This window comes from Cottoperca gobio, chromosome 14 (assembly GCF_900634415.1).
Source record: "Cottoperca gobio chromosome 14, fCotGob3.1, whole genome shotgun sequence".
NCBI classification, from domain to species: Eukaryota; Metazoa; Chordata; class Actinopteri; order Perciformes; family Bovichtidae; genus Cottoperca; species Cottoperca gobio.
The window spans coordinates 15,397,855-15,422,037 of NC_041368.1; the positions used below are offsets into that span (position 1 = coordinate 15,397,855).

Sequence of the window (24,183 nt, forward strand, 5' to 3'; positions counted from 1 at the left end):
GAGAGGAGCACTGAGGAGAAGGTCGGAACGCGCGCGGAAGCGAGAAGAGCGACGAAAGCTGAAGGTCGCCGCGAGAGGAAGAGGAGAACGAGCTAGAGCGAGAGACCGACTGCTGAGAAAGCGCGAGGCGTGTCGACGCAGTGAGCGAGCGCGCGAGAGCGGCGCGCGCGAGCCGCCCGCGCGCGCGCGCGCGCGAGCACCGCGAGAGAGGCCCGCGAGCTGCAAGAGAGAGAAAGAGAGAGAGAAGAGGAAGAGAAAGGAGCGAGAGAGCTCCGCGAGAGAGGCGAGATGGCGCAGAGCACGCGCGAGTCGCGCGCTCCGGAGCCAGAGCACAGGGAGCGAGCAGCAGAGAACGAGAGATCGGCGAAAGAGCACAAGAGACGCGCCGATCGCTGCGATGAAATGAGAAAGAGAGAGAGAGAGCAACGCGAGAGAAAGAGCAAGAAAGAGAGAGAGAGCGAGCCCTCGCGTAGCCCGCGATATAGGCTCGAGTCTCTCTCTCTCTATCTAGACACTCTCTCTATATCCTCGCTAAAGTTTCTCTCGCATATATCCCTCTTCCCTCCCTCCCTCTCTCTCTCTCTCTCCTCTCTCTCTCTCTCTCTCTCTCTCTCTCTCTCTCTCTCTCTCTCTCTCTCTCTCTCTCTCTTCCCTGGGGGATGGACACATGGCTCCTCACCAGGGCTGGAGAACATCAACAGCAACCTTGTCCCTTGGGGGGTTTTGTTTTCTTTCACTCTCCCTAATTAGCATGTGCGTCATGGCAAGGCAACACATGCGCTCTCTCAGTAACAAAAGACCTTAACTAAACCAAATTGACAGAGCCTGTATGTGAGACCACTCCAAAAACATAATCAAAGAAAACAATTGCATGTTGATAGAGTCCCTGCGCGGAGTCAGAAGCAGTGGAAACCGAATTAGAAGCTTGCCTTGTCTTCAGTCCGCACCTACGAAACAGTCGGTGTCCTCCCTGCTTTAATATCACGTCCAAACTGGATAAACCCTGAGCTCACCAAACGCTCACAAATAGTCTCAGTAAACATCTTAGTATGTGTGCCTCAGTGAAAAGATGTTAAAGATGAGTCAAGAGAAAATGACACACCAATACTACATTTAAACAAACATGGTGTGTATATTGGATGCCAAGAGATTATAGGAAAAAGTGGGCAACCGTATGATGCATCCATCCCTCATTTAATTCTATGGCTGTCACTGATTTGGGCCATCCCCAAACCCTTAGGAGGTCTGCTTAAAAGCCAACTCCTGCATATCACTCTGAAGTGAGAATATGGTGTTTGGGATATTGCCTTCATATGTTTGTCAAAAGGAATCTGAATCAAAGATAATGTCTGTATTTTTGACAGAGTCCTTTGGGACAACTGCGCTGCTACTGAAGTTGAAAGAGAGTCTGATAAGTGAGTTCCTGTGGCCTAGAATTAGCATTTCACTTTTATCTGTGTAGAAACTAAAATTCCTCTTTTTTGTGTCGTTGCAGTTAGATGAAAGATTTAACTTCCCAAAAATGGTTTTGTATCACCTGGCTCGTCTGAGATGTCGCTGCAAAAGACATTCTCATCTTTGACTTTAGGGGTCATCCTCCCACCAGCTGACTCCATCCTCCTGGCTTTGAAATGCAAGCAAACCCTGTTTCTGTCCTTCCTTTTTTATTCAGGAAGAAGGAACGTTGTCCGTAGTCAGACACGTTATCCATTGCGCCACTAGCCCTATGAATTTGCTGATGTGGCAACTTCTTTCTCAAAGAGACCCAGATTTGAACCGGGGTTGCTGCGGCCACAACACAGAGTAATCACCATTATACAATCGTGTTGTTATGATAGCATAGTTGGAACCCTGAATATCAAATGCACTCTTATTTTTTCCGCATGGGTTTCCTAAATCACAAATGACAGTTCAACAGATCTTTTTTTATCTAGCATTGATGATTCTGTCCATGAGGGACTAATTGTTTTGTTTTTCAAAGAAAGATGATCAGCAAGTAACACTAGAAAAGCAATGGAGGCCTATGAAAGCTGTGACTGATTTAAACCGAAGAATTTAGTCACATTTTAGCACATTTTGAAAGGCCATACACCCATCATTTCCTTCCTTTTAGATGAACGTTTACTTCAATAGACATTTTGTAGTGTAGGAAATGAGGAACAAGCTAAATTAAATACGAGCTAGCCAGGAGTTGAACCTAGAATCTTCTGATCCGTAGTCAGACGCGTTATCCATTGCGCCACTAGCCCTATGTATTGGCTTTTGTAGCAGCTTCTTTCTCACACCCTGGCATGCAAACAGTTGTGGTCTTTGTTGACAAGTGTGGGGAGCTGTCTGGTTTAAAACTATCTACAATGAAGCGGAGGAAAGAGTAAATTAAAGCAACAACATTAAAGCAGCTTAGTACCGCTGCCGTGACCCGGATTCAAACCGGGGTTGCTGCGGCCACAACGCAGAGTACGATCACGGCATAAGTTGAGCAGTCAAACAGTAAAATACATATGCTATAAATCTGAGGAGGTGAGAAAGTACTGTTGATTATTTTTAGATTTTTCCGAATGATTAAGATCATTAGTGTGAAATAACATTTGGCTACTGTTACCATTGATCTTATTGTAATTCCTGGGTAATAAATACAGGTGATAAACTAAGTTGCTGAGGCTAGTTCTGGGTTTTAACCTGATGGTATCTCAAGGCTAAGAAATGTATATCTCAAAAACCTTATAATGTCTTCAACTCGTCCACTGATTTGCATTTCTCTACAGAAATGTGTAAAGCTCTACCATGCAGTAGGCACACAATGTATTATTAAAAATCTAATGGATTCATTTTCTGTCAGTCAATGTTTTGTCAATCAATAATTTGAGAAGTAGAGACATAAGAATATCCATATATTTATATTATTATATTACCATAGTCTTTATGTTATAAAATGTTATGTGAAAGGCATATAATGGACCCACGATATTATATGTTTTCCTGTAAGAAAACATCATGTAGTCACAAGATTGCAGCATGTCATGTAGCTGTTTTGAATGGTTGCAATATCATCAGTATGAGCCATATGTTTAGCAGGCTGTTAATCAGAGCTGCTGCTCAGGAAAAGCAGAGCATGCAGGCAGTGATTTACAAGAAAAAGGCTGTCAAAAATTCTGACACTTTTAGTTGGTGTAGTGTCATCCGAAGACAAATGATTGATAAAAACAATATCACTGTAATAGATGTATAATTTTCCTATAACAAGACATTTTGGATGTGTTTAAGCGTATGTATAATTATCATCATTAGATACACTAAATGATAAGTACTTCTATGCTCTGGAAAACACCTCTGTAGCCACAAGTCCCACACGCAGTGACTAAGAATAAGATTCTTTCTTCAGGCCATCAGGATGGTGAAATCTGACCTCTGTATATCCTTGGCTTTGTCTAGCACAGTCTTTCTCAAAGAGTGGTCCGCGGACCACCGGTGGTCCGTGAGCGACCGCTAGTGGTCCGTGAGTATATTGGTAAAATGTCACATTTGAAATTAATATATTATAAGTTTTAACTGTTTCTCAAACTGTTTACAAATGACTAGTATCTACTAGAGTGTAGCATAGATGTAGCGTAGCTGCTTAGGTTCGTTTTACGATTTTACGTCATAAATGATCTGCGCGCGGTCAACTGACAAGATGGATCGATGGTTCAAGACAGGGTCAGTTAAAAGAAAATTAAATCAAAAATCTGACGCGACAGTGAATGTGCATCGTCCTGATGCAGGTGATTCAGCAGCTACAAGTGGTTCAGCCGCAGCGACAACAAGTGGTTTTGTGTGCGTTACTGAGTCCCAGGAGAGCGGTTCACCGTCCAACCACCACCCGGCTGAAAGCTGTGAAACTCGGCTTGAACGCGGAAGGTCCAGCGCTAAAGTGAAGAGAACATATCACAGCGACTACATCAAATTTGGCATCAAATCAAAGCATATGAACGGAATGCTTGCAGAATCCGTAGTTGTATTTGTATTTTTGATTTAATGTGTGAACGAGCGCTATAGAGAAGGCCACATAAAGCTGTCATTATTAGGCTGTCATTTGTAATATATTGTTGGAGTGGTAAGCAGGCCTATTGCTTTTGGATATTTGGGGAGTTAGGTGGTGAGTGTTTTTTTATTGGTTAAGTGGTCCTTGGTCTTAAAAGGTTTGAGAAACACTGGTCTAGCACATTGTCATCTGTGAATCCTTTGTCATTTATAAAAAAATATATCTTTGAATTTTTATCCTTTAAACTAACTCCTATTTATACCCTTATTCCACATAATTCCTTGCACATGTTTATTAACTGCACACTTTTAAAACAGCACTGAATTTCACCACACATATTGTTTTTGTATGCGAGAAATAAAACCTTTGAATCACAAATTTCACAGATAATAACATTTATACATTTAATAAACTGTTGAATTCAGTCGCTTTTTTCTTTCTCTTCTTTACTGTGGTCAAGCAAATCCGATTTCCTTCTTAATTAACGTAATAAATATGTAAATTTTGTCAGAGTGTACCATTACAATTTTAAATGTAATTTAAACAAAACTACTGAGGTTATGTTAACTTACATTTACTTTATATTCTCCTTTAAATGTATTCTTTATTTTCACAGTCGTCATGTTTAGCAACAAGGGTTTTACTTTGAAAATAATGTACGGAAGTACTTTTAGTTTCTTCCGGCTGACTTCCAGCAGTCTACCAAATTCGTTGAACTTTGGCTATTTTAATAGCTAAGTAAGTCTTTCGTCGTTCAAATATTCAGCTCTGTATTTTATTTGATCACTTACAAGTGTGTGCTGTTCGACAAAGACTTGTTATTCATATATATTAAGGTTATATCCTCCAACCGGTAATTGAAACTAACTTCTCTGGCTAGCGTTAGCTAAGTTAGCTAGGCTAACCACTCCATGGCGCCTCTCCGGGTCCTGTGCATTCACGGTTACCGTCAGAACGGCAGCTCGTTCCGGGAAAAGACGGGAGCGCTGCGGAAGCTGTTGAAGAAACACGTGGAGCTCGTTTACCTGAGCGCACCTCACAGTGTCCAGCAAGCCAGCAGTGAAGGTGGGTTGTCCAAAACACTGTAGGTGTAGGTGAGTTGCCTTGTTTGTTATTGAAAGTATAGAGATGATGATACCAAGCTCGCTTTCACTTGTATTATTTAAATGTGTTCTACAATGACCCCTTAAGGAGGACGTAGTTACACATCAAATATAACAATGCAAAGGATAAGCTAAATAATCAACAAAATAATTACTTGAATGCAGCTGGTTTAATACATTTCGCACGGTCAGTGACAATTTTGATTTAACCATTTTTCAATTATGACATTTTTATTATTATTCTCTTGAATCTTTATCAACCAGTCCATCAAATCTGGGACCAACTTCATCACCATGGTCACCTGTCACACGCTATATACGTGGTCTTGATAACAATTATGCACATATCAGTTATTGTTTACTAAATTGGTAAACTTTTACTAAATTGGTAAACTTTAAGAATGATATTGTTATGCTATGTAGTTGCTATTGCTATAGTTTTGTAACCTTAACAAATCAAGAATGAGTTACAGCTACAGACTGCTGGTAAAATAAGTCTATGGTAAAATATGTTCTATAATAGGATAATTCATTCATTCATCAATTTACAACTTTCCTTGAATTGTCTCCATCCATCCATCCATCCATCCATCGTCTACCGCTTATCCGGGATCGGGTCGCGGGGGCAGCAGCTCCAGTAAGGAACCCCAATCTTCCCTTCTCCGGGCCACATCCTCCAGCTCCGACTGGGGGATCCTGAGGCGTTCCCAGGCCAGTGAGGAGATATAATCTCTCCACCGAGTCCTGGGTCTTCCCCGGGGTCTCCTCCCAGCTGGACGTGCCTGGAACACCTCCCTAGGGAGGCGCCCAGGTGGCATCCTTACTAGATGCCCGAACCACCTCAACTGGCTCCTTTCAACGTAAAGGAGCAGCGGCTCTACTCCGAGTCTCTCACGGATGGCTGAGCTTCTCACCCTATCTCTAAGGGAGACGCCAGCCACCCGTCTGAGAAAACCCATTTCGGCCGCTTGTACCCGCGTTCTCGTTCTCCTTGAATTGTCTGTGATCTGAAAATAACTTTCAAATCATGCACATTTCAGATTTTAAAATACACTTTGGTCCACTCATCTGTGGTGCCTCCCTTTTGAATTGTACATAATTTAACACAGCAGAATAACCACTTTCTTCTTCTTTCCTTTCAAAAGCTCCAGAGAAGGAGAATGGCTCAGGTCCTGGACCTGGAGGTGACGAGGACCCCAAGGGTTGGTGGTTTTCTGACGTCCAGGCTCGGAGTTTCAGCGCTCAACAGCAGTGTGAGGAAAGTCTGGGGCTCGACGAGAGTGTGGCGGCTGTGAGAGAAGCTGTGAAGGTCCAAGGTCCATTTGACGGCATCCTGGGCTTCAGTCAGGGAGCAGCTTTTGTGGCCATGTTGTGCTCTCTTCAGGAGCAAAAACTGGAGCCAGATTTCAGCTTCCACTTTGCCATTCTTGTCGCTGGTTTCCCCAGCGCATGTAAGAAGCACCAAAACTTCTACAACCCTCCCCTCCAGATCCCCTCCCTGCATGTGTTTGGACTGGAAGACCGAGTCATCCCTGACAACATGAGCAGGGAGCTCCTCCCCTCCTTCCAAGACCCTCAGGTCTTGACACATCCTGGTGGCCATTTTGTTCCTGCTGCCTCTGCTCACAGACAAGCTTACCAGGACTTTCTCAAGAGGTTCCAGTGACAAACGAAAGTCATAGAAACTGGGCTGAATAAGTGAAGAGCATCGAATAAGAACCAAACCAAAGAATCTTGATTATTTAATTTTCAGAACAATCTTGTGACACCATAATTGATTGCAGATGCACTTTGGGTATAAATGCCAAGTTCAGAGTTGTGACCTCTGTTCTCTGCAAGCAATCTTTTCCTCTGATCTTATCCATCCATACAGAACAATGACTGCTGTCTTTCTCAGGGAAGATGTCTTGTAACAGACCATGAATTAAGAGACAATTGTTTTTTTGATGTTTCTTTTCTGCTCTTTTGTGAGCTGTGTAATATCATTAAAGTTTATTTACTGAGACTATATTGTTTGAGCTAATGTATGACTTTTCCTTTTGTATTAAGATATTCTAGCAGGATAAACACAAGTATAACTTAGAACATTTATGATGGCTTTGTTACAATAAAGTAGCATATTGGAACAGCCAGGTAATTTTAGCTTGGGAACTAGAAGAATATCAGGAAATATTAGTAAAAGGACTAAACGTAAATGTATTTTCCATTTTTTTCCCTGCTGCTTTCTCAATAGTTAAATCTAAAACACATTGTCCCCTTTATAAAAACAACTCCACACCAGGAGTGTTCTGACATTTTCAGGTTCTGGGAAAACTCCACCATGATTGTGGAACGTTATGACAAGAATTTTTCAATCTGAGCCACAGTGGAAACCTTGATTTAATAAGTCTAAGTAATGTGTTGCATAACAAAGCTTTGCAAACTGTTTTACTTCTGTAGTATCGCAACAGTCTTTGGACAGTTTATCAAAAGGAGAATTAACAATTTTTTTGAGCCGTTAAACGTGACTGAGTCATTTTGACCCCATCAGCTGAGAAGGGTAATAAAGAGTCGGTCTGTCATCCAGAGGCAAAGCATCTCAATGATTGGTTTAGGTGTTTGCTTATAGGAATGCATGAAGGTGTTTCCTCTTATGGGAGTTATAGAGACAGGTTTTCGCACGTGCTAAAATGCACAAAGTTCAGGGACATGTTGTTCTTTTATAGCTGAAGCATGTGCACGTCAGACTGCACTCATTCGATTGTTTCCAGATGTGTACTCTCTCCTCTCTACCTCTTTCTCTCCCTTATTCGCTTTCATCTCCCACCGGCCTCCACCTCGCTTCGAACTCTCCTCAACATCCTCCTCCCCTTCACATCTTGTATGTCCTCAGCTTCAACATACCTTTATTACATGTCTGCTGCATTAATGACATGGACAAAAATAGATGTCTGGATATCTCGAAATGAGCCGAAAGCTACAAAATGGTAGGCTGTTTTGGGTGCTTATTTGCCTTGCTGAGATGAAATTCCACAGTAAAACATCTTGTACTGAGCATCAACTTCCTCATTTCTGTCTTAATGTTTATAACATGTTATCTGTTTCAACATCTAATAGGCCACCCCTGCCACTCACACCAGCACACGCATACATACCATCATGGCTACGTGGTATCGTTTCACCATCACAGCCCTCAAATTCATTGTGTCCTGTGCTCCCCTGTGGCCCTTGTGTCCCTCCAAGACCTCACAACAGAACACTCATACACATGGTTTTGATAACAAGTAGAAATGAACGGAGAGAGTGAGTGAGCGAGGGAAACGGTAAAAGAAAAACACAGAGGGGTCACTCTTGCCAGTAAGTTTTACAACAGAGCCCGTGACTCCCTTCTCAGGAATCCATTCCCCCTATTGCACAACAACCGGGAAATAATGGAATCAGAGACAGAGACAGATTAGGGTGGAGTTATCCTCTCTGCCTCTCCCACTCCCTCTCCCTGGCTGTTGCGGTTAAAAAGGGAGAGTAAGGGCACATTCAAGTTTTCGCCCGCGATTGAAGGATCACTTTTTCCCTCTTCCCCCGGTGGAGTACGGGGGGATGGAGCAGGGGACAGAGGGGTGTGTCAGAGCACAGATGGGCTCTATTTTGATTATGGTGTGTTGTTATGGGAGACGGAAGGAGGGGAGGGGCTACGTGGTGAGTGTGTCTATATAAGACTTGCACTTAAACTCCAAAGAGCCTGGTCATCCCTCGGCCCGGGCTCGTCCAGCTGCTGGCAAAGTTGACCAAACTTGCTACTATTGCTTCCACTACTGACAGCTCCCACGGGAATAATCTGTGATATTCAGCAGAGGACTTGAGATTGCATCACCTGGCCTACAATTTTTGGATTTACAGGCATTTATGCCTCTTTTTTGTTGTTGTTTCGTCGTCACTGTAATCTACAATGTTCTGATACCAACAAAGAGAAGATGCTGAATGACAGAGGGACTGTTGTATACTTTTCTTTACCTGATATTTCACACCTCTGTGAACATTCAATTCAAGTGTATGCATGTGTGTGTGTGTGTGTGTGTGTGTGTGTGTGTGTGTCTGTGTCTGTGTCTGTGTGTCTGTGTGTGTGTGTGTACTTGCACTGTTAAATTGGTATGCTGGTGCAGATGGATGTGACATAACATCATGTTGGAGGTTTTCCAGAGCTATGGCCTGTGTCCAGTATCACATGGGATTAAGCCATGCCTCTCTGCTTCCTGCGTTTGTATGTGTGGGTTGGTGTGTTTGTCTGTGACTAGGTGCATGGGCGCCTGCATAGTTTTCCATAGAAAAAGAAAGTAACCCCGAGATGTGGGTGCTGGTTAGATATGCAGCACATTGACGTGTGTTGACATATGAAAGAGGGAACAGTGGGAGTATATTTAGCGTTGTCAGTCAAATTGCTATTTAAAGAACAGAAAAAGCATGAAAGTCAGTTGATGTCAGCTAATGACATGACACTACACAGTGAAGACATTTATGCTGCAGTGTTAGTTGATATCTAGGCCCAAACAATGAGCAGAGGATGCTTGTGTGGGTGAGTGTGTATCTTAATACTTTTTTTCCTGCATATGGGTGTGATTTGGTCAATTGTTATTCCATACTTGCATACTCACACACTTCTGGTTGCGGTTGTCTTGTTTGTGTGGACAAAATGTACTTTGGCAAGGGGTAAACTTGTCTGGTTGTTGTCTCTGTCCAGTCATCAAACTTAACATTGTAGCTGTCCCTCTCACTGATTACAGACGTATTGGAAGATCCTGCTACCTGGGAAAACATCCTCTTAACAAATAGTCACAGATTGGATCTCCTGCAACATCCTGCATGTGATTGACCTCTCAACCGGTTCAATGTGGGTGTTTCCGGTTATAACTTTAATACCAGATGTAAGTATGTTGAGGAGTAGTGTTGATGTTGACAGAGGTGAACTGAGGACACAGCTGAGGCCGTCTGAAGTTAGGGCAGCGGCCGTTTGATGTATGATGTCATCTGCTTGTGTGCTTTACTGGACTGTTTTAGAGGCCGTGGCTGGGCCCTGGCGAGGACAGCTGTGGTTTGGCTGTCCTTATAGTTGCCTAACTGACACTACATGGGTAAATATTAGTCATAGTGACAATGGAGGAGGACTGTGGTAGAGTCTGGATAATATATATATATATATATATAGAGAGAGAGAGAGAGAGAGAGAGAGAGAGAGAGAGAGAGAGAGAGAGAGAGAGAGAGAGAGAGAGAGAGAGAGAGAGAGAGAGGCATGTCTTGGCTCACATTTACCCAAAAAATGTGAACACTGTTGCGCAATCTTGTTTAGTTTCAGAAAGTTATCAAGAAGTTTGGAGGGTGAAAAAGGGATGTTACAAAGATGGCATCAAGAGCCGTTGCTGTGCCTTTGCAGCTCAATATTTTAGAGGAATACTATGCAGACTAAAGAAACAAAAAAACAATAACAATCAAATAGCTTCTGTAGTAATGACCATCAAAAAAGCCTTAAAACCTTGATGGGTGTTCAGTTACACAGGACTTTTGAAGCCTTGCACTGGGAGTGTGGACTAGACTAGGTCTAAGACTGCTATACTAATATTTATATGTGTGTGTGTATTGGATACATGTACTTGTTAGCCCTGAACAGTAAGAGTTTATGTGCTGTTGTTTATCTGTCAGCACATGAGCTTTTACGGTGCAGGGAGGCAGAGGATAAACATCTGTTCTTCCATCTTTCTTTTTTCTGTTTTTCTTTTCAGTCATCACACAACAAATATTTTATCACTTCAGAGACAAAGAAAATGACGCGTGGCAGAGATGTGATGGCTGAAGGATGCGATGAAGAGTAAAATAGTCTTTTCTCAAAAAACTTCTGGAAATCTTTAGTTAGTATACTTTGTGATAAGTAGTGACAACGCTATGTGCATCATTTGATTGTATCACTTTGAAGAATGAAAAAGTCAAGTCAACAAATTTTGCCGTTATGCAGCCATGCTCTAAGTGCTGACTTTCTGATGCATCGCTATACTAAAGCTGACAACATGCACCATGAATTGCTCAGTTCTCTGTATATTTCAGCTTTTTAAAATGTTTTACTTTTAATTAAACTCCAAATGTCTAGGATATTTGGACAGCTGCCACACATCATTTGAAAGAGAAATCTACCTTTCTGTCATGCTGCAATCTGGAGTCACTCAAATCTTTTTTGCCTTGTTTTAATCAACTCTTCTACTCAGACCTTAAATAACACCACCATCTGTCGCATCAGGTACACACTGAACTGAACACATGTTTAGTGGAACATTGAAAGGCAGCTTTGTTAGTAATTATTCACAAAACACTGACAATTTCTTTATTAGATTTTTATTAAATCAGGCACATGTTTTTCTGCAAAATGTTTCAGCTTGGAAAATGTTTAGTAGCTCTGTTATAAGCAGTGACACAGACAGATATTGACCTGTAGAGGGCAGAATAACTCTGGATATCGTAGAGTAGAGCTTGGAGAGGAGTGGGCCAAAGACTAGTGCATTCTGTGTGTGTGTGTGTGTGTGTGTGTGTGTGTGTGTGTGTGTGTGTGTGTGTGTGTGTGTGTGTGTGTGTGTGTGTGTGTGTGTGTGTGTGTGTTTGTAGCTGCACGTGTTCATGCCTACATGTGGGTTAGCCCATCTGTGTGGGGCCCAGTGTGTGGTTTGTTTCTGCGTGCAGGTTACAGTGCTGCCTACTGGGAGTTCCTGGCTGTGCTGCTTTGAAGTGAGCTGCTCTTATTTGATAAATACAGAGGGGAACAGGTGTTGAATCTGGCTGACTCATCTGTTCAGCATGTGCTCTTTGCATTCATTACTGTACTCAATGATCAAACCATAAAGAAACACAATATACTTAATAAAGTAAAAGTGAAAAGCGATATGTGTCCATATGTGTCATTGCGTACTGGATTGTTAAACTTTGTTTGATGCATCAGATAGAATTATATCACTTTATACATGTTTTGGTATCTTATCAAGAAAAATGTGCATTCATGAAGAAATCAGTCTGACAACTGTAAATGGATGAGTGAGCGACCTGTGATCTATTTTTCTAAATGAGAAGACAATGTTAACATGTAAATCAAATGCAAACTTAAGTATGAGCTGCAACTTCACTTTTTCTGTTTCTTTTTTTCTTTCCTGGTGTCACCTGCCCCTAACGACCATGGCTGTAGACTGTTACCATGGTGCTACTGCTAGAGTAACAATCTAAAGCCACGGTCACCATGGAGACAGCAGGGTGGATGAGGAGTTGGCATGGTAACTGAAAACTGCAAGGTCTCATTGGTTTGAGCGTGGATATTACGCACTTACATGGTGTAGGACTCCCCCAATGCAAGCCCACACAGGTTTCCTTTCTGAGCAGTAGAAAAGAGATAGAGAGAGAGATCTAACATACAAAGTGCACTAGACAGTATTTCCATGCTGGGTTTTTTTTCTCCTTTAAATTGGCATCACTACGACATGGCCTCTCCATGTCCATGTTGTCTTCAGCGTGGTGTTTGATGCATTCATTGCCAGGCTTCAGTAGCCATGACTGTAGACTGTTACTGTACTGTGACACTGTATAAGCAGTAAGCAGTCTAAAGCCAAGGTGCTGATGCTCTGGCCAAGTTAGGAGGATGAGGACGAGATGGTAAGAGAGGCAAACACTCCCCTTGTGGAAACCTGCATCAGCAAAAAAAAGAGGAGAGGATATAGGTATAACATTACTGGAATCAAGCCAGACACAATTCCCAAGAGGTGAAAGCTGATCAATACAGTCCTCAATGACAAGGGGCATCCCAGTGACCTAAATAATAATTGTGGGAAAACTACACTGACTGGATAAGATGCTGAAAAAGTACTGCTTCGGTAATATTTTCTTCAGTAACGTGTAGTTGTAGCACCATCTCTGCATCATTATTTGCGACCATGTGCCGTTTCTTTATAACATGTAGCTGACTAAAATTTGAGATGAAGGCAATGGGAAATTAGTTTTTACTGCTATGCTCTAAACGGGGGTAGAATGTGTCCCATTGGCAATCAATCCTGATCTTCTACCAAAGACTGATTTACTAATGTGATGACAGAAAAACAACAGGGCTGCAGTAACGTAGGACCAAGCTTAAGACATGGTATTAACACAAGGGTTTTTTTTTTTATATTATTTTACAGATGATACCATTATTTACACTAATGTTTCAACAACTGAGTAATCTGAGGAAGTAGTGATAAAGGCATCCAGGTCATATTATTATCGGAATGTAAGACCCTACAAAACTTTATAAACATGCATTAAAAAAACTATTGGCATCACGCATCATCTACCCACTGTTTCTCCTGTCTCTGACCTACTTAGTGTTTATGTATGCAATTGTGTGTGTGATAGAGTGAAATAGCATAGAGTGAGTGAGGTAGAGGGACAAAAAGAGAGAAGGAGGGAGAGATCTACTTTTTGACTATATTTAAGATATCGAAGAGGACAATAAGAACTTTTAAGGAATATCCCCCATTTGTGTACACCAATGGCCTTCCATCAGGTTGGGAATATGTTAAATATTTCGATGCTTATTGCATTGGCTACCACATCCTCAATTAGCCCCAAGCAAGTCATTGTTTAATAAGAATTTTATAATCTGGCCAACTCATTTACTGAGTTATTAAAAAATAATTGTACTTTTTCACCCTTAAACTGTTTTGTTTTTGGCCCTTTAACCTAAAGATGTACCTGATAATATCCGCTCACTAGTCAAGTACAGGGGACATTTCAAAGCTAATCAACCATGGTAAAATATGATGATGACAACTGACACCAGTCCAACAGCTTACTCTGTAAGAACTAGGAAATTCATACACAGCAAATCTGTCTTGCGAGAACAATCCTAACAGAAAGCTTTCACTTTTTAAAGGATATTTCACTAACAAAGCTTCATTTCACATTAACAAGAAAATATCTTGTTAATTAAAAAATATTTGTTAATAAGGGTGTTTCTGCAACAGGTTCTCTTTCATCTGTGTTTCAGCACCACGGCGCTGGGACAGCGACACAGTGGCTTTGTGGCTCGGCGCTGTCCGCGGTGCTGAAGTGGAGATGCAACTTAAAAGTCTAATTTATACACTCAAACGATTTAAAATGTCTTTAAAATAGCATCGTGTCTTTGACCTCATAACAATATAATACATCTATATAATGCAACTCTAAAAGTTCATTTTGTAACCCCTAGTTTCTGAAGTGGAACACAGGCTCTGCAGTCTCTGCTCTCATTACCGAATAGATGTTGGCCATGTGACGAGCACCGTCACGCTCTCACTGCTCGACAAGCCAGAGGCCTGAGGGGTATGGGCATATGACGTCACATTGGAGCAAACCAATCGCCTCTCGTCCCATTCTGCCGCCTGGCTTATCAGAGCGCGTGGGCAGTGGCTTGGTCTGGCTCGGTTTCCATGGCACCGGGGAGAAACTGCTCGACTTGACGAGCGTCCAGTAAAATACGCACGGAATCCTAAAAAGTGAGCCGTAAACTTGAGCCTGGACTCTGGTGAATCTTCACTCTTGTCTTTGTATTGTATCATTGAAAACAACTTAATAATAAGAAAGACATCTCAAAGTTTCTATTACTTCTCAAGATTCCAGCATTAGGCTGTTGCATATATATATATATATATATATATATATATATATATATATATATATATATATATATATATATATATATATATATAGATAGATAGATAGATAGATAGATAGATAGATAGATAGATAGATAGATAGATAGATAGATAGATAGATAGATAGATATAGATTTAAATGATTGCTCTGGTATTATACACACTATTCTATCATAGCAGCTGTTTAATCTATTATCTCTATATATTATATTACAACATTACAATATTTCAGGCCACTTTACGTGATTAACAGTGTCTGATCAAAGGCAGTGCAACAGTAGCCACAACAACGAGTTGTGAATGAACAAGGGGTTTCATTGACTCGCTCCACCCACTCCTCCCTCGTGTTTTCCGCGCACGAGCCTCTCACATTGCGCATTCACACCCCCGCACGCCAAAGGATCACACTGCAGTGTGCGCGTGCGTGAGCGCTATGCCTTTAAATGGGTTATAGTATGTGACTGCGTATCATCTGCAAAGTGCGCAAGAATGACGCAGAGCTGACTTCACTGGCTGACGACGTCACAGAACAGAGATTGAAAAAAGTTAAAGTAAAAGCCGACCGGAAGCGCATGAAGGGGAGGGAGGGGGAGGAGGGGGAGGAGGGAGGGAGAGGTGGAGGCGTGGAGTGTACCACCACACCGGAAGAAAGAGATGGCTATAATGTCATCACTATCACCGGAAACCTCCCGGTGCCACGCGCTCCCGAGAATATAGAGAGGTTGGTGAGGAACACCCCCACCTCAACACTCCCCTACCCCCCCCCCCCCCACAACCTGCTCATACCTGCATATACACACACATCACACATTGGGACACAGTAGACGTGTATGCGCCGTCGGTGTACATTTCATGGTGGCATTTGCACATTTTAGATGGACAACACTGAATAGCCTACAGAGGATCCAGTGCTGCCTGAGTGGCAACCAAAACAGCGTCTACCTGTTTGATTGTGAACCAGTTGCAACCTGTATGACAGGTGATTCAAAGACGTATACATATATACTTGTACCGTGCGTAATTGAAACAGTGAACCAGACTGACAGAAAAAATACAACATTTCTAAGCAATCTTTGTCGGCAGTTTGTCTTTTCTGAGATTTTATTTTCTCAAGTTGCAGGCTGAAATCTGCCCACATGGGAGAGAAAATGAGTCACACTGCAGCAACTTCTAACCGGAGAGCAAAGATGGGAATAGTGTCAGTAACAGCAGACTATGGGGCTTCTTAAGAGGACGGTCTGTGCAATACACCTTGTCCCCAGGTTGCACTTAATATCAGAGGTGATTTCCCCCCCACCCCCCCTCCAAGGATTCGGATAACACAAAATCTGGTCTTTAGAAATATAAATGTAACTTACCTCAGACAAAGTTCCCTGTGTGGCTATGGCTTCTGTTCCTTGCTGTAGAAATATGTTTGCATCTCTAAACTCGCTGTCTTCATCAACATGAAACTGTCACCGCAAATCTGTGCCATGCTGTCTACGCTGTCGTCCCTCTTCTCCAAAGTCGCTTCCCATACAGACCGGGCTCTCCCATCAACCGTAGGCTTTTTATAGAGATCCCGTAGTAACTAGTAGAGGGAACGAGGAAGGGAGGAGGGGGATGAAGGGGGAGAGGGAGAGGGAGAGCTCATTCAAAGATTCACCTACACATGTACGCGCGTATCCCACGTCATTGAGCGGAGTGCAGCTATTTATAAAGGGGAAGAAAAGTATATCCTGAATCACTGTGCAGGTCTTTAAAACGGAGGATGGAAATAGCATGTTTGCTGTGTTTGTCTCTTTTTACAATAAGATGTCAAATATTAAAAGCTCTTGCGATAATATTCCTGTGATATACAGACATTTGGAGTCTCTGAGGTGCTCGTTAGTGAGTTGAATCGTATTTCCATCTTCTAACAGCGTATTTATTACACACTTATCTCTCGTTAAATTCGCAAGGGATGCATTTCAGATTGTCAACTGTCAGAGGGTTTAGTTATTGCTTCGGTGATTATTATGTTCAGGTCAAGTTGATACTTTGCTGCATCGACAATTCTGCATTTTTTAATCAGTCAATCAGATCATCCTCATACAATTTTACAGTTTCAGTTCTCTCTCGACGCAGTCTATTTATTGGAGAAAATTGAAAGACCAATAGGGTTTCGAAAAGAATGTCTCTAAAGCTGACACTTATACTCGAATATGTTCAAAATGTGTTTACCAAGTGATGATAGCGATGAGCAAATCGTGATGTTTAAATTAGGCGATGAATCACTGCGGCTGCCTGCTTAGAGTGACTGAAAATGTTTGGTACAGTGCACTGATTTTTAATATATATATATATATATATATATATATATATATATATATATATATATATATATATATATATATATATATATATATATATATATATATTGATGTCATTTCAGAAATAAAATGTGATTCAAATAGACCACCCAGATTCTAACAGAGCTGTAGAAACCTCGGGAGAGATGTGACAGGAGTCGTGCGTAAGTCCATCCCGACGCAACACATTCAGGGAAGAATTTGGGGGAGACCCTCGTGCGTAAAGAAGTGTGTCAGACAGACGTGGGCGTGAGCAGTGAGAGTCTCCTGTAAATTAGACGCACTTTGGACGCAGGACTAAAATGATCTTTCTTTTTCTTAAGATGCCCTCTTTAGTTGAGGAAGCGTCACACCACGCAAGAGTGAAAGTTGAGAGAAAACTTATATGGCCCTGCATTCCTCCAAACACTCGTCAGGTGCGGCTTATGGTCCGTCTCGTAATGCAACCCACCTACACACACACGCGCGCGCGCGCGCGCACACACACACACACACACACACACACACACACACACACACACACACACACACACACACACACCTCCTCTACTTTACTGGATAAATTAGAGATAAATTCCTCTCTTACCAACTTTGGATTTCAAAAGAAAAGTAAACCATAATTCAAAGCTCAATTTAAAGTTAGGTCCAATTCAAAGCAATATCATTTTAAAGGCAGCCACTGCAGTCTTGAGGGGAAGTTTCTGTCATGCCTCTTCTTTGATGCGTTATGACTTAACGATGTCACAGGAGCACATGTAGAATAAAACATGACTTAAAATTACAATAATGTGTACATTCATAATGTAATTGATTGAGTTGTAAACATTTATCAGCTGTAAAAGTGTTTCTGACACAAGGAACCCAAACTCATTGCGCCACTCTTAAAGGCAATATTCACCTAACATTCACATAGTTTCAGTTTGTGACTGGATGAACTCTTCATTAAACTAAACAGCAGGTGATATTGTGATGATATTTCTCAAGGTTATTAAGGTCACTCCCACTGAGCCTTAGCTTCACCTGTGGAGAGGCTGCCAGGACTCCAGAAGCAAAGAATCCAGAGTTTCCTAAGCTTGGAGGTTGATTTTAACCTTGAGAACACATAACTGTGCAGCAGAAATAACCCTAGAATAGACAGGGGTTACATTCTCCCCCATGTACCACCTGTTATCAAGTGACCCAAGTTCTGTACTCGGTGCATACCAATTCACCATAACTTCCCCAATTTGATTTCAACGAGGGACCTTTGTTAATGCCATACCCTTCTCTCTCCCATTGTTTCCTATCTGTATATATATAATTGGTTGACTTGTCACAAACTGACACATTGTTGTATTACGATAAAAAACAAGGTGAAGAATATACATTTTACATACACATCTGTTTAAATATAAACATCTTTTCGAGGACTGGTTGATTTTTCTATAATAATAAAATATTTATGAGCCCAGTTTGTTATAAAGAATATGCAGCGTGTCTATAAAACAAGGAGATCTATTATTATTTGCTTGTAGTGATGTTTGAAGAAGGACGCAAAATGATGTATTGACCGTTGCTCACTACATCTATGACTTTAAAATCTACTTTCATACCCCCACTAGAGGCAGCCCACTGGGGTGTATGCTTAAGGCTTAACAGAAAGAATCCTCAGAAATCAAAAATGCATCCATAGAGGCAAGGGCAACATTTCATTGTATTCACTCTGTTATTACATTTTGGTCGGTGACTTTGCTCTTTTTTTCTTCCGCTTTTATAGTAAACTCGCTTTAGAAATTATTGCAGAAGAGGAGGGGTGTGAATCTCTCAGCCCTGGGCCTCAAAAGTGTAGAATCTCCACTGACTGCAAACAAACAGCATATAAATGTGCTGACGTGGGGTGGAGGGTAAGCATTGTGCAAGTGTGTGTACACAAGCATACACAATCCAATTTTATAATACTACACGTCACATGAATATGCAAGCAGGGGGGATGAATGACTGAAGCAGTGTGAATGAAGTAGTTTCTCACTTACTCCCTCCTTAATTTTACACTCCCTCCCATTACTGGCCCCATAGTGCCATACAAAACACACACACAGGCACACACACTGCTACAGTATCATATTCTTTTACTTTTTCTTCTCAACATCTTTAATTTTATCATTTGTAAATGTTAACCTTTATGCTTCTTGTTTTGACACCAGGCGATCAGCCCTCAGGTAGCCCCCCCTCAACTCATATTCAACATTCAACGTGCTTGTGTCTCCGAACTTGATTGTGAATCAGGATGCAGATTATTTCCTGTTCAAATCTCTCATCTGTCTGTCATGCCCAGTTGTTGGCTCGCTCTCAATCACCTCATCTGTATTCCAAACAGAGATTGCAGTCAGATAAGAGAGAAAGAAACAAAAATTCATCCCTCCCATACACTCTTCTCTCTCCTCACAACCGCCTACCTTGCCTTCCCACCTCCCTTTCTCCCATTCTGACTCATACTGAAATCCCAGTGAGCTTCCTCTTCCCCCCAACCCTCCGCTCTCATTTGTGTTTTCTCTCCCTTTGATTGCCAAGCTGGCTCGAACGCAATGAGCAGGGCAAGAGAGAATGAGCAAATTAATAAAATAGAGAAGGAGAGAGGAGCAGAGGGATGGAGACAGAGAAGGAGAGGAGGAGGAGGAGGAGGAGGAGGAGGAGGAGGAGGAGGAGGAGGACTATGTGCTGCCAAACGTGCCCGTAATGAGGATTCTGTCAAAAGAGAGCAGAGGAGGAGGATTGCGTGTGTGGTGGTGGTGGTAGTGGTGGTGGATGTGTGTGTGTCGGAGTGAGATGGAGGTTTGGAAAGAGAGGGTGTTTATTAGTGAAACCCCTCTCGCCCCCGCGTCGTTACCTCCACTGTCTCCATGCTCTTCTTGCCTGCAAGATTTGTGCGATCCAAACCCACACTCACGCACAGCAGCAACTCCACATCCACCCACACATACACACACACATACTCAGAAACTTTGAATATGTGTGTTTGTTTTAAATGTTGTGTGACAGAGTAAGAGGAAGAAACATGCGTGTAATGGCGCTTGTATTCCCTCAGTAACATGTATTCCTACACCTCTGGAGCCAATTAAATGGCTCCAGCAAAATTGACTTATACCTGAGATGCACATGACAAAACTATTTGATTTCATTACATTTCCAGAGCATCTGTGGCAAAGGAAGGATGCCTACATGGGCTGTCCTTTTGCAAAGTCATATGTCGTCTCGTCTCATCTACTGTAACTCCAACAGTGACTCACACAAAACTTCACAACATTATGCCAAAGTCATATGCTGAATGTAATTAGTGTGCAACGCCAGCTGTATGTGTTTGTGTGTGTGTGTGTGTGTGTGTGTGTGTGTGTGTGTGTGTGTGTGTGTGTGTGTGTGTGTGTGTGTGCGTGTGTGTGTGTGTGTGTGTGTGGGTGTGTGTGTCTGTGTGTGGGTGTGTGTACACCTGTGTGGCAGGAACTGAGCAAGAACCAGTCGACTCCCAAGAAAGAGAAGCAGGAGTGGCTGTCGAAGCAGAAAGAGAACATCCAGCACTTCCAGGTCAGGATCTGTCAGACAAATAAAACCCACTGAATAATGATCAAATTAAAAACCAGTAATCATATTTGCAGCATGCACCTGTTTGAGTTCAGCACGAGTGTCATTGGAATATTCAGTGCCGATCACCAGGAATATTTTAAGTAGCATATGTGTCTGTATTAATGTGTCAAAGCCCACGCCATATCCTAATATCGTGTTTACTGCATATACATAGCCAAATGAAATTAGAGCAGGAGTTTCCATGTACATCTTAAAATTACCTGTAAATAAATGAATGCACATGTGGGCCAGTCATTACAGACTCATGCTGTGCAATCAATTTGTTTTCACTGTGTTCCAGTCCTGGATACATATATTAGACAGTCAGTTAAAACAAACCATGTAAAAGCCTGCAGAAGTTTTTTCAGACCGTGGCAACATAGCACTGGAGGCTACACTTGAACGCAGCATTCTTGGCTTTTTTTACTCAAATTTTATTGAATTTCATGGAACAGTTGGAACAAGCTAATCTAGAATATTTAATGAATGAGATGCTGTCAGACAAAGAGGAATTAGATGATTTTAACAACCCTGAAGCTAATTAAAAACGGAATATACTGTTGAATAAGTGGTGCATAACATAGTCAGGAATATCATTTTGGTCTTTAATAAAACTTTTATTGAATAAGGTCATGAAATACAGTCAATATCTTCCACTGCTACAATCTGTGTTACATTCTGTCTTCTTTCTCTATTTTCTGTTTGGCTTTGCACTGACACGTCACTCCACATACTCTATCTCATATTGTCTGTTCGCTCATTCCTTCCTTGTCAATCCCTCCATCTCTTTTTGTGAATTAGACATTTAAAACCAGTCGAAATTGATATACTCCAACATCTAGTGCCAGCAAATATGCGTCACACAAGCCTCTGGCCTCAGTCTGTCTTTCTGTCTGTCTGTCTGTCTGTCTGTCCTCCACACACGCCTTCTTTCCTTTCTGTCTGTCTCACCACTTTTTATGTGGATCCCATTTCAGTCATCTCACTTTTGTCTCTCTGCCATTTTCATTCTCTTTTATTTGTTACTCATTTTTCAACCCCAGCGTTTTCATTCCCCTCCACCCTCAACCACAATGTCCCACCTTTCTCTGCTGACTGTATTCCCCCATCTGTCCTTCTCCTCCACTCCAGTCATCTCTAAAAGTCATCTCCTCCCACCTCCCATTGTCCCAGTGGGGGAGACAGAGAGAGGGAAGGAGAGAGAAGATGAGATGGGGGCAGGAGACATCGAGTTATGATTGGGCTGGAGAAACCCCCTGGTGTCAGAAATTCACCTGCAAAAACTCCCTGCTTCCCCCGCTTTTCTCATCTGTATTCACAGTCTCTCCTCCCCCTGTTCTCTCCTCCTGCATCATGCCTCCTCACCTCTCTCCCTCGCTTCCTCTTTCTCTCTGTATCCCTCCCTCACCTCCTCCCTGCCTCCCCCTCTCTGTCCTTCTGTGTCTCTTATCATCCTGCATTGCTCCACCTGCACTGTGGTGCAGCACTGACAATCAGAACTCTGCACACATACACGGAGGCACACGCGCACACACACTTATAGACTCGCGCACACACAGGGAGACACACGCCCACCACTTCCGGTAGCCCCCCCTCTCCCTCTCTCACACCTCTCCACTGCAGACACGAAACATTCTACAACCCCTGGTGTGCCAGTGCTTCATCAAGAGACACTGCTGGCACTACATCAAAACAGTATTCTGCATTCACACACAATGTGGCTTATCGCTTATGCCACATAAAAGTAATCGTGACAGCAATATGAAAAACAGAGAAAGCTTTATTGATTGGAATAAAAGGGTAATAATGATAATAATAATGATGCTCAACATGTTTACATAAAATATAAATTCATTAATAAAACAATTAGACAATAATGAAATAAGACAATACAATGAGAGTTCAACCAAATCCGGAGCAATTAAAAACCTTGTGAAACAATAACAATAAATAGATGGTCTGTAAAATTGTAGAATTAGCCCAATGTTCTTCTTTTAATATGGGGGTAGGTATACTGTAATTAGACAAAAAATAACTTCTATCAGTGTAAGAAGTAATCTACACACTAATAAGTATGTGTAGACATATCTGCCAAAGAAGTGAGCCATCCAGCACCTTGGATGAATAATTTAGTGACATGATGAAGGAGTGTGTAAGGAAAAAGAGGAGGTTTGGCTTTGGATGAAAAATCATGTGTGGGAGATTTATAGGAAGGACACAAGACTCTGCCCCTTTAATTTTGTGTTGCTAGGGAAATGAAGCTGTTTACTCTAGCATCAGCCACACCGATGATGTCTGCCTGAACTCCCCACGCAGCCCCCTCATATGCGCAGACACATACATACGCATCCAGTCTTTCTGTATAATTCTGTCATTTGTTTCTGCAGTCCCACAATTCCCCTCCTCATGAAGTTTGTCAGTTCACATCAAAGTCATGAGTGGAAGACATGACAGGAAATATGTGATAAAGTGGACATGTTGCACTTCCGTTGTATAAATGACTTTGATGGAAAACAAAAGTAGATGGGATAAAGTTCATTGTTGGGCCAATCCAGACATTGGCCCAACAATAGGGCAGTTGAGCTAAAACTGAGAATAAGTAATCAATCCTGACATCTAGTGGCATTTGTGAGAAATTGAGGGTGTGTATATATGTAGCATATCTGTCTGTCTTTTTCTTTATATAATGTAAGACCTTTAAGCCCCCTTCCCCCAGACCTCATATGTAGGTCAAGGCCTACGTAAGAATTACATAACTACACATTTTTTTAATGACACACATTTTGTCAAATTGTAACATAAAATGTTTATTAAAATGATAGAGTTTAATAATATATATAATAATATGTTTAATTAACCATGAGTCTATTTGGGAAGGTAATAAGGAGTGTTCCGATTAAAACAATTTAGCCTGGTGCAAGATTGGAAAATCATCAAAAAAACGTTTTTATCAAATCATTTATCGATGTCTGCATTAACAGATTTGGTGGCAATATGTCCCTTTATATTAAAGGGATTTTTGGTAGAAGAGGCAGCACAAAATGTTTTTTAATTTTTAGAAAACACATCGTATATTATAGTATACATAGGATAGGAATAACAAGATATAACTAGATATGACATAACATTACATCAATCACATCAAGATGAATAGCCACAATAAGAATGTAGTATGCTATAGATATGAATAAAAGGCTAAGAGAAAAAAACATATATTACTGATTCACATGAAGATATTCTGTGTAAGAATAATAAGGATATTTTTGTGTAAAAGTTCATTAGAATGTATAGTAGTAAAGCTAATAGTAGCAAACTAGTAAACTTTTCAATTCAAGACTTTTGCTTATATGGATAACGGAAACTGCTTTAATAAAATCGTGCGCAAAATTCAAATTGTAGTAAGGGGACGGTACTACATTAACGGAATGCCTTCGACTGCGACGTCACCCGGTGATTATGTTTGA

General features: G+C 41.6%; 1 protein-coding gene and 1 non-coding gene across 2 annotated transcripts; one reads left to right on the top strand and one right to left on the bottom strand.

The window, feature by feature from the left end:
- Nucleotides 1-2,176: 2,176 nt before the first annotated feature.
- Nucleotides 2,177-2,249, bottom strand: trnar-acg (transfer RNA arginine (anticodon ACG)). The gene has a single exon. It is a non-coding gene; the product is annotated as a tRNA-Arg (tRNA).
- A 2,407-nt stretch (nt 2,250-4,656) lies between these two features.
- Nucleotides 4,657-7,132, top strand: ovca2 (OVCA2 serine hydrolase domain containing). Its single transcript, XM_029448260.1, has 2 exons — nt 4,657-5,086; nt 6,270-7,132. The coding sequence occupies exons 1-2, from the start codon at nt 4,933-4,935 to the stop codon at nt 6,788-6,790; spliced, it is 675 nt and encodes a 224-aa protein (XP_029304120.1). The 5' UTR covers nt 4,657-4,932; the 3' UTR covers nt 6,791-7,132.
- Nucleotides 7,133-24,183: the final 17,051 nt, after the last annotated feature.

What these genes read in the sequence shown, in the direction of transcription:
- ovca2 (XM_029448260.1), top strand. Translation starts at nt 4,933, where the DNA reads ATGGCGCCTCTCCGGGTCCTGTGCATTCACGGTTACCGTCAGAACGGC. An exon ending in CCAGCAAGCCAGCAGTGAAG is followed by an intron (nt 5,087 to 6,269) that starts GTGGGTTGTCCA and finishes TCCTTTCAAAAG; the next exon opens with CTCCAGAGAAGGAGAATGGC.